Below are 12055 nucleotides of genomic sequence, written 5' to 3'. Positions count from 1 at the left end.
GCTTTAAATTGAATGGGGGGTATCTGTATGGTATCTGTAAAGATACAAAATTGATATCATATGCATACAATAATGTCACAATTGAGTGGGCATCGCCACCTACTGCTTTGGCATGTGTATTACATCACTTGTTAGCAGGTTTTGCGGTTCTGTGCGGATATCATATTTTTTTTATCACACCACTCGTGTGGACGAACTTTTTTTGGAAACCCGAGGCCGAAAAACTTTGGTTTCAGAATTGATTTTCGCCTACAGCTCCCCCGTAAACTACAGAACTCCCATGTTGCTTTGCAAGCGTACTAAGCTGATGAGTAGAATTTAAGAGACAGGCTAAATGACATGATGTTGCACACTCTTGTACAGTAGGTGGCGGTATGCACCTTTAAATTGTTTGCAATCCACCAACCGAGAGAAGAAGAAAAAAAAATGCTTTGCAAGCTGTCATTCTGATTGAGACTGGCCAATAGAGACGTGTCTTACACAACTATTAGCACAGCTGTTAAGGATGAATATTCGGCAATTGCAAAATATTCCAAATTACACTCCAGTGGCTGTATTTGGGTGAATAACATGCTGCGAAAATTCGCTTCACGTTCAGTGTGAACATACCACAAAGAGCAAAAGTTGCATTAGGAGGCAGGTTGGGATGGTAGATGGGTCAAACAAACACAGGACTTTCCCTCAGGACACCGGTGATCAGCAACATGTGAAACCAAGTGAACTTTGAGTTATTATAGGGTACACTGTCACCATGTTTCTTTTCCTAGTATGTAATGCCATTTATAGGGTGCTTATGTGTTTGATATCATATAAACGGTTGTATGCAGATATATTGATATTGTACATTACATAATTTATTCATGCACTGAAATAGGGGGAAAAAAAGCTTGACAAATTAAGTGAAGAAATAAGATATAAATGGTTATGAGCATCGCTTATCAATCAGCCAGTTCTCACTTCCAACTCATCAAATACCACCACTTTGCGGCAGTAAAATACACACCAGGAAATAACTGTTTCACACAGCTGTGTCAGTGTTTTGTCAGTCAACCTTGGTGTCAGTTGACCTTGGCGTCACATATCGAAAAAGGTACTGTACGTTTTGTGGCGGTGTGGGCAGCAGCTGTTTTTGACCCAGTGGGCAATTACTATAGTGTACAGAGCAAGACAGTATAGGGCGGGTGGATGGCCTGTTCATTTCCCGTGTTAAAACAAAAATCAATGGGGTTATTTTAATAATAACATATTGTGTTAGTATGTGTAGCATGCTACGTTAAGGCTGTGATGTTACATTAGAAACAACTGTACTTATTTTAAGCCAAACCAGGATGTTTTTTTCTAAATCTAATGATGGACTTTTGCTGCCTACACTTAAGGAAATAAACCTAAAAATAAAGAGTTTAACCAATGTGAAAAGGACTGTATGGATCTTTTGAGCCAAAACTGTACATTTCCTGTAAAAATGTAATTATGTGTATTTTGAAAAGACACAATGCAGATAACAAGTGTAATGTGACACACCGTCCCTGAACATCCAAAACAAACACAGTAGGCTACTCACCACGTCATATTATGATCCTGTAGGGCCACTGACAAAATGGTAGGATTTGATGAGTTGGGGTAAGAATGTGTTGTATTAATACCATAGGAGGAAGTAATGAACTCCTCATGTACACTGTATTCAAGTTTTTCTTCATGTATTTATGCCAAGTGGAAATAATAGTGCACCCAGAAGGGTTAAATGTTCAGATGTACCTGATTAATTTTTCGTTGTTCTGAAATACTGCCTCTCTATCCTTACAGCTGACAGCAGTATTACTTTGTTATTTCATCACTTACCATTTCATATTAACATTCTATAAGTCGTGGGGTTTTTTTCTCGCCATTAGATTTTTTTATATCTCTGTTGCAGGTCCTCCTCCTCTGTTTCAATGTGTTTCAAGTCGAAGTCCATTACATTTGGTTCATGTACCAATCTCTCACAACTCATCCAAATTGTCTGCAAGGCTGTCTATTACAGTCCTCTGTGATGATAAATTAAGTGAAAACATCTAAATTACTCTATTGTTACTTCAAAAACAAAACAAACTGTAATTGTGCTAATTTTATAATTACTAGTGGCAGTAAATTTTAGTTGCAGTTTTATCAAATTTCTCTGCTTCTTTTGTCAATGGCTATTGTCTAGATGCCACGTTGTCACTTTTCTTTTGCAAAACTATGCAAGCAAACAGACAAAAGCTTTTTATGCAGTACCTTGAGGTCACTGCAATTATCTTACTTTTCTAATGGAAATTGCTTTTTACCTTATCTGTCCTTAATCTTAGGCAAAGGCTTTTCATTTGTGCTTGTTGACCGGGATAAGATACTTGCCTGCTGTTATTGTTACAGTCCTGAGGGTGGCAGCAGACAACCATTTATTTATTATTAAATGGCTGCCATAATTACGCTCTACTTGACATATTGGGACATACAATCATATCTATAAATGAACAGACAAATAAATAAAATCCCAAGTACATGCTTGGGAATTTCTTTAGGTTACCCAAACAAACAGCAAAGGAGATCAGTGCTTGGTTAATGTGGTCTGCCATTCTTCTTTCAGAGTAGTGAATGAAGTTTGGATTTATTGGCTGTGAAAGAAAACATTGCCAAACGCCACCAGGGGCTTCATAAACACCACCAAGCCTCTATGAAAGGCTGGTGGCGTTGCACATGGTTATATGTCTTGTGGCGTTTTTAAAAAAGTTGGTGGTTATTAAAAGGACCAAACATCTCGAAACACCTGGTGGCATTTATTAAATGCCTATTGGCAATCAAGAGGACCAACTGTTTTGAAATGCCTGGTGGCATCATGTGTGTTTAAACACCTGGTGGCTTTTGTAAAGCCAGGGGAACTGAAACAAATAGTGAACTCATAGGCTTTCAATATGTGTCTCTCTTCTGTTTCATTTCAGTACAAAAATACATTTCCACCATCTAAAAATCTAGATACAGCAGCAGAACACAGCAGAAGCAGCAGAGACATCTGGCACATACAGTACAAGGATGTAGGTACAAAGTGATGTTTTAGTGTTTTAGATGTGTACATAGGCTAATTGCTGTTGAATAATCACTGTAAATAAAAAAAAACAGTTGTCAGGAATGCACTGCAGAATAACAACTAGAACTCCCCATACGTATTAAACCACAGCGTAACTGTTTGCAAAATATATAGAAAACATTGTTTTCCACCAGGTTTGTGCCAGCGGTTTAGTATATCTTTGACTGATAATTTTAAGAAAGGAAATCTTAGTATGCCTTTGGATTGTGTTGTAACTGTTTCCAGTTTTTTAGTTATTAGGTGGAAATATATAAAACTCTTCTATGACTAAATGGAAGGTGGACATCACAAACAGAGAAGACATCCTGCTTATCTTATATGGGGCCAAGAAAATAATTACAGTGTTAAAATAAATGTCACAGTAAAAAATTATACTTGTTTTATGCCACACTAAAACCTTCTAAAATAAATAAACAAATAAATTACTTTAAAATTTTGAAAGGCACCATTAATGGAATTCCATCATTTCTAAAAACATTTAATAAAAGTGCTTCTATCTTTAAATGCCAGTAAAGAAAATGAATTAAAAATAAATACATGTTTCATGTGCCACATATGAGAAAATATGCTATGTCTGTCTTAAAGTGTGCACTCTACCAAAGTATGCAAAAAACCACTGCCTGGCACCACATTACAAACTCAACATGCATTTTTACATTTCTGTGGATGTAAAATACCTGAACACTCAGACAGCAACATTATGGGGGCAACATTGGGTGTTTGGTGTGTTCATGAGGGGAAAGTGATGAAGGTTAATACACTCCACAAATACTTCATTTTTTTAATTGGTTGTTGGTGGGTCTTCAATATTGTCCGATGCTGCAGTACTTACAAGCAGGCTGGTGTCATGCACATACATGCACTCTTCATATGCATACCTCTGAAAAGTACTAATATTCGCATACAACCCACGTAATCAGGAAGGCAGCGATCACATGGCCCATTCACTGGCAGGAACAAAGGATGTAGTATAAAGAGGAAAAGTCTGTGTCAGGTGGCAGGTTGGGGTGGTGGATGGTTCATATAAACAGAGGACTTTCCACATGTTTGTTAGCTTTACAGGTGTGTGCTGCATACAAAACCAAGTGAACTTTGAGTTTTAAAGGTATGTCATCATCATGTTACAATGTCTTACTTAACTTAACTTCCATAAACCTATGCTATGTAACTTGATGCTAAGTACATAACTTTACACTGAGTACATAACACGACAGCACGATTTGTTTGATATCATAAAAACTATGAAATGCACAATCTGCTCACAACTGCAAAACTTAAGAACTGTGGAGAGTGTTTCTTGTCAAACAAAACAATGAGTAAAGCTTTGCAAAAACATTTTACTTTCTGAATAATATGGTGGCAATATTGATTTGATCATACATTTTACCACATTTTTCAGAGCTTCCAGCTCAGCTGCATCTCATACCCTCATTAGCAAAAGGAAGGGTGTAACCTAAGTTAATGGTGAATGACTAAACTTATCACTGGGCTAGATTGTCACTATTGTAGAATTTGTGATTACGTTCAGTGCAATAGTTTTTTAAATTCCTGCTTTCTACAATATCTGCATATGGCAAATACGGTATGGTTAAATAGTAAGGGGTATGTAAGACTGAAAAGAACCATGTTGGAAGGCAAAAATGTTTAGAGCTGTTCTTTAAAGCTAGCCATTGTAGCAAGGGGGGATGCCCAATAATTATTTCAATATAATGGCACACATTTTCACACAGTCACTCGTGGAAGGACATTTTAGTGATGCACTCAGTTATACACATGAAAAGAGACAGAAATTGTTGTGTAAAGAATGAAAAACGTGAAAGTTGAAGAGTTGAAAAGAGTTGAAAGAGAAGCTCAAACCCAGTGTACTCATGTAATTCCACATATCTGGAAAGGTAGGTAGGTATGTACGAATGCTGACTTGTCAGTTTCATAAAACTACAGAAACTGTCAGACAGAAATGGACTGACAAAAGGGAAATGAATACATTCTGCATTACAACAGAGTAAATTGCATCCACTCTTCTTTCTCACCCTTATGTTTTTTGGGGGTTTTTTTGGCTTTCTCTTTGTTAAGTGTAATTGGCAGTTATTGCATTGTTTCCTGTTAATATGAAATGCTATATTTTTTCTTCTATACTAATTGTATACAATAAAAATAAGTATACTGTACATAAAGAATACAGTTTCTATGTATCATGGACCTGGGATAAAGCAAGCTTCTCACACTGTTCTTGGCCTAAGGCTTGCTGGCCCTGCTCTGGAGCCCTGAGTTACACAGTGGCATCACAGTGGCATCTTTTAACAGGCGTTAAAAGATGCCACTGTGAATTGGGAGTAAGTAAACAACAGACTTTTAGAATATTCACATGAGTTACGTGTTCCAACTGACATTTAACCCAGGGCTGGAAGAAATGCAGTGTGAATCATATAGCCCTGGGCTCAGGTTAACCCTGGGATAACAATGTGCATGGATGGCTGAGGATGGCCTGGGCTAAGAGAATGCAGCGTGAAAAGCCTAAGGGAAACAGCTGAATTTTGTCTCCTGCTTCAGCATCCATCATTGCCAAGCTTTAAACACTTGCATTGCATTAAGAATTTCAGGTGACTCATTCTTACCAAAAAAATACATTACATTACCTTTCTATAGCTCAAAGTGTCAACATTGACATGTTTATGTAGGGTATGGTTCAGGCCATAGAAGTTCTTTTCTCGGCCTGTTTTCAAAAATTTCTGTAATGACATTACAGAAAAATATCATTCTTATAGCCAAGACTTCTTAGTCCGTCCCAGCCTCGCCATGTTAGCCAGCTTGACCTTCACCTTGTCTCTGCTGTCTGGACTTCTCTTGGAGGTACATTCCACAGTTGAGTCTGTCTCAAAAGAGATAGCTGGGGTATGTGTGAGCAGACCCCCAGTCTTCTCTGGGGCCATGGCTGCTGGGGTCTGCAAAACCAGCTGACCCCTCAGGGAATGCCTGAGCTGCAGCAGGAGGGGGTTGTGGTTTGAGTACAGTCTGACGGTGTCCCTCTTCTGACCACAGCAGGTGGAGCAGGCTGAGCAGAGGATGCGGAAAATGTAGACCCAGCCCAGGTAGTGGAGCTCTGCTATGTTGAGCACAAAGCAGCCCAAACTGATGCTGAACATGAAGTTCAAGAAGATGGTTTTCTCAGTGGCACGTGACACAAAGCAGTCTGTACGTGTAGGGCATGGGTAGGTCTCACAGCGGTACAGGTGAGGCACCTCAAACCCGAACAAGAAGTACTGGCCCACCAGGAAGGTGATCTCCATGACAGATCTTAGTAACACATGAAGAATGTAAATGAGCAGAACCTGGTTGGACTGCTGAGTGGGGTCCTCTCCTACCTCACCATAATCCTCACCCAGAGAGTTGTGTTCCACTCGTTCCCTCTCCCTTGCATCCCATTCCTCCCTGTAATGAGGGCAGTAGGTGGGCATGTCGACCCTCAGGGCCTCCACACCATCCTTTCCCATGTGCCCACATCTTTGTCTTGGAGGCCGCTGGGCTACCACCTGTGCTCTTTGGCCATCCAACTTCTCATCCTTGGCAATCTTATGCAGGACAAAAACTATGTAGAAGATGGATGGGGTGGAGACCAGCACAATTTGGAAGACCCAGAACCGTAGATGTGAAACAGGAGCAAAGGTGTCGTAACAGACATTATTGCATCCAGGCTGCTGGGTGTTACAGGTAAACTTGGACTGTTCGTCACTGTAGACAGCATCACCCACCAAGGCCACCAGCAGGATGCGGAAAATGAGCAGCATGGTGAGCCAGATCTTGCCGATCACTGTAGAGTGGTTTTGAACCTCAGACAGGAAGCGACCCAGTATAGACCAGTCACCCATGGCTTAACCTTAGAGAGAGAGTAAAAGATATGTTAACAATGTTATTAATAATAAGATATGTTAGTATACATCAGTGGTTCTAAAACTTTTTCTGTCTTGCCCCTCTTTGAAAGCAGAAAGAATTTCATAACATCCTATCCACTGTAAACTAGTCCAATTGTTATCAACCATCAACAACATTGAAATGTTTAAAACAAAACAGCATAATCTGAGACATGAACTGCATGTTTCCTTTCTCCTTTACATGAATTAATATGCTTCAGTGAGCAGTTTCAGATGTACATACTACCAAGCCACACCAGCTTGCATTATTTTGAATGGGTAGTAGCCAAGTCTGATCCATGGTGGGGCCTCTGAACTGTCATGGATACAGGACCTCTGTGGGTTTCCTGGGGTGTCTGGCACCAGGGCTTTAGTCCTGTGGGTTGCAAGGTCCACATAATTCCACATCCACATAATTGCCAGGACCTAAGGTTTCCTAGCAGAACATTGCATTGTATTGAGATGATCAATGTTATTCACTTCACCTGTCAGTGGTTTTACTGTTGTGGCTGACTGATGTATGCTGCAAGTCGCTACCATTGAACTACTCTAATCCCATTAGTGGGTTGAAGTCTAAACTAAGGGAATGGTTAGCAATATGACATGACTATTACTTTTACCATTTAAGTTTAGGTAACTATTTACATGTTTACTTTTTGGCATAATCGTCCAATGAAATTCCTAATTTTTCAACACATTCAGTGCAGTTCTCCAATCCACAGGTCATCTTCTCACATATGCCTTTCCTGTTGCTTGACCCAGTAATGCGTTCACTTTGCCTTCGTGGCCAAATGGATTACGCTGCTTTTCTAATGAGTTGTTTAATCTCAAGAACATTCTTCACCATACTCATAGTGTAAATCCTTTCATGCCAAAAAAAACCATCAAGCCTTTTAAACATCAATGTTTGATAATCTAGCATTGCCATAAAACCACATGAGCTAAAAACAGGTGAATCTTCAAATTTAGTTAGTACCATGTTCATACTCTGTTGTTGGTTGAACCTCACTTCTCGTCAAAATATAGTTTACAGGGGAATCGATCATTTCTCGAGCACATTTACACCACTGAAGGTGAAACTTAGTATCAGAGTGACTGACAGAGACATCAGAGAGGAAAGATGTGTCAGTGTGTGTTGTTTTGATCAGAGGGAGAGTCGACATATTGCCTGTAAACAGCTCACAGCAGAGGCACGTGGTGAGGATTGAACCATGCCAAAGTGATTTTTGTTTAGTACTGTTAGGGCAAATATCATTTTGAAAAAATGCTGGCTATATTTCCATGGAAAATCGGTGAGCTGTGGCAGCAACCCACTTCCAAGTGTGTGAAAGTCCATTCTAAAACTTGAGAACAGTAGTTTTGAACAAGTTTTTCTCTAAGTTCTAAGTTTTTCTAGAGCTTTCAACTTTAGCTTTCTTCTGCTGTCATTGGTGAATGGAGTATGCTTAGTTGTCAGAGAAGGCTCTGCTGTCACCTAAGAATGAAACTTCTGTCATATGATCAACCAGGAGTCAGTAGACCACCAGAGAAAAATCAAGGGGGACATTCACATCTGACACCAGAGACCATCTTTGAACAGATACACCTGTTATCACCTGACTAAAGTATACTTTGTCGGGGTGAAACAATACATGGATCTAGCTCAATAATTCAATGATCAACGATTTAAAATCATCAATTGCAAAGTGAAAACATACACGTTGTCATCTATAACCATGTCGCAGTATCCATCAGTAAATGGAGTTATCAGTTGGCTCAGGGTTCATTAAATGATGACGTAAGTATTAGGGGTGTAAATCCCAGGTTTATATACCACACAATATTCTATCAATTCTTTGGACAATGATAGAATTTTTGCTGATATCACAGAGTCTGCCACGATATGATTTTAATTCAATCCAGTTCAGGGGCCTGAGATCAGTAAATATCCTTATTGTCTTTTTCTTGACTGCTTACCATTATTTGCCTGGCCCTATGCCACTAACACTGTTTAAATGTTTAGGAAAGAGGTGTGCTTGGACAAAAATGGTGATACAGATGTGCCATGGTTAAGATCATTTTGTCAAACAACTTCCATAAAGCTAGCTGGTGTACTGTGACAGAAACTGAGATACTGTGGATTGTACACAAACGCATGGCATCACGTAGACAATGATCAGAAACTTGGATAACAATCTGCAACCCAAGTTATCAGTCAGTAAAAGCAAAAATATGGTGATAACTGATGTAATGAGGCTCTGCACAGTGAGATGAAAGTCAGGCTCTAATAAATTGTATTGTAACTTTTATCTGTTTATTATGAATTCTGCTGGAATTAATTGTTATAGATAAGATTCTATACTTTTCTTCAGTTTTCCAGTAATGAAATCCTGTTGGGGAATTGTATTACTGTATTGATGTATGTCTTTTAATTTTACAGTCCATAAAGTTTTGAATTCAACTGTAGGCTCACTGATTGACAATATATTATTATGTATCTATAAAAATCTTGTTATGTAAAAACTTCATGTTCTCAAAAATCCCAGGATGGCGAGAACATCCTCTGTGTCCATAATGATAGCTAAAGCACTGATAGTAATGTGCATGTAGTAACACATTTCCAATCATATTTCTTCTCAGACACACACTTGCGTTTTACAGTACAGACCTTGTGGAGAAAGTACATACAAATGAAGGGCAACAGAATGCAATTTGAACTCACCTTGATGTAAACTTGAGCTCTCCAGAATGAATCCTTACAAAGTAGCCTTCGCCATGCAGTTTGCATGGCTTTTTTTAATCTTAAAGCGTTGATTAAATGAATCCTGTTGAGTGTAGTAAGGGAGCATAGGCTGACCACACATATTGAGCTAGTCTATCTGAAACTGGCATTGTGGTGCGTGGCTACAAAGCCTGTCAATGTACAGTGCAACAAAGATTTCAAAACAAAATGTGTGTGTGTGTGTGTGTGTGTGTGTTAGGGGGAGAGGGGGTTGTTCCTTTTCTGAACAGCCGGGAACAGTCAAACAAAAAGCATATGGAACAAGCTAGAAAGGGGACACAATGCAGGCTTATGCAAAGGTTCTGTATTTACCCAGCTCGAAAAGTACAAGTTAGAGAGAAATAAATCATTCTACATCGCCTTTGTTTTCCAGATGATGCCTCAAACATTTTCAAATCAGAGCACACAACAATACCAGCAGATTTCAGCTGGAGCCAGCAAAGCTCTCCATCCAATCAACACACAGTGGCATAGTTGAAAAAAAAAACAAACAAAAAAAAAAAAACCCCGCTCTCAGTACATATATATGTGTGTATATATATATATATATATATATATATATATATGTGTGTGTGTGTGTGTGTGTGTGTGTGTGTGTGTAGAAAGTCCAGGAATCTGGTCCACGTCCTTTAACAATAATCAGAGTTAATAATCCCCAGGACTTCCTTGGCGATCATTTTACTGATTATCACAGGAAATGTTTTGGGTCTTCACCAGCAGCTGCTCCATTGAATCTTCTGCAGCCTCTAAATTTTACAAACTAACACAGATGACTTGGGTCTGGAAGCAGAGCATCAGTGACAAATTGTGCAGTTTACTCTGGGCTGGAACTCAGTTGTGAGAGTTAGATGTAAACCTCACCTGAATCACAGTCAAGTAGATTGAAATGAATATATTTCACATTTATGTTCTTTACTTTAAAAAAAGGGAAAATGTTGGTGCTTATTTGCTTTGTTTCTGTGAGACAAACAACAGATTATGCATGAGCCCAGCACTTCAGTGTATTGTCTGTGGGACTGACAGTGAGGACAGGTTTTGCTTTTGGTCTCTGAACAGACTAAACAGGATGGTAGCAAACTTCTTTGTCTTTGTTGGTGTTTACTATGGGTTTGTATTTAAAATGTTGCATTTCTGCCTTGTACTGGATTGAAAATAAGACTCAACTCTTCTATCTAATGTAATTCTAAAAATAAAAAGTGAAAAGGGCTTCAAGAGGGCTTTCTCACAGAATCAACAGCTAGCTACTTCCATGTAATCAAATTTCCTTTCTGCCTCAACAGCACAATTAATCATGGTGGCTAAAAATGCTTAAACTGGTCCTTAAACGGACAATAGGCCACTCATCATGCTTTCTATCTGATTTTTCTCCCTTATTTTTTAAAAACTCTTTTGTGACTTTGCTACTTTTTCATGTCTCATCCTTTTCTTGACCTGGTCCTCATGACCTCCATCTCTTTCTTTCTCTCAGGACAGTTCACTGGCCATGATGCATGACTGCCCTGATTACACTTGGGTTCTTTCCCCCCTTGTCACACACCTTTCTGCATCACTCATCCTGAACATTCAATGATTTTGTACAACTCTGAGACTTTGATTAAATCTACTTGTTTCGAACATATATCGTACTCCATCTTCAGTGTTGTTTATTGGAGCTCTTGAGACTTGCAGAATCAGTGATATCTTCTAAATCACTTCTCAAAAAATTTCTTAAAGAAAACAAAACTTTCTGTTAATGTTAGTGCCCCATTTTGTCTCATATGTATTTCATTATTTTATTTCATATGTGTCTGTGTGTGTGTTTCATATATTATCTTTTTTATTTGATTTAATTTTTGTGTTGTTTTTGGCTGATTTTATTTGCCTCATTGCAGTGTGGTTTAACTAAGTAAGGAATTATGTTACTGTCTTTTGAAAAGTGCTGTGTACTAAATCACATGCTATCCATCTCCTCATCATTTAGAAAGAAAGTGCATCAGCACTGACAAGTGACAGTTTCCCAATAATAGACTTGTAGCACAGCTTTAATTTATACTGCATTAGATAAAAATGTCTGTCCTCAAGGTCAAGAATAAAATGAAATGAAAATACAATCATGTAAAACGTCTTTCGCTCCCTGGTCTTTGGTGTCTCACAGTTAACAACTGTAAGGAACAGTCGCAGACATGGAAGGTGCAAGTTCCTTTAAAAATTGAAAATTACAGAGCTGCAACAATTTGTGCATCAGTCAATTACCAGGAAATGAATTGCCAGCTATTTGGATAATAGATTCATCTTTTTTTTTTTTTT

The 12055-nt window shown here is 38.6% G+C and overlaps 1 protein-coding gene across 1 annotated transcript; it reads right to left on the bottom strand.

The window, feature by feature from the left end:
- Positions 1-5859: 5859 nt before the first annotated feature.
- LOC125888869 (gap junction alpha-6 protein) lies at positions 5860-6966 on the bottom strand. Its single transcript, XM_049576503.1, has one exon. The coding sequence runs from the start codon at positions 6964-6966 to the stop codon at positions 5860-5862; it is 1107 nt and encodes a 368-aa protein (XP_049432460.1).
- Between the last annotated feature and the right edge of the window lie 5089 nt (positions 6967-12055).

Source organism: Epinephelus fuscoguttatus, linkage group LG5, assembly GCF_011397635.1.
Source record: "Epinephelus fuscoguttatus linkage group LG5, E.fuscoguttatus.final_Chr_v1".
Taxonomy (NCBI): Eukaryota; Metazoa; Chordata; class Actinopteri; order Perciformes; family Serranidae; genus Epinephelus; species Epinephelus fuscoguttatus.
The sequence above is the reverse complement of the archived record's forward strand: the minus strand, read 5'-3'. Positions and strand labels throughout refer to the sequence as shown.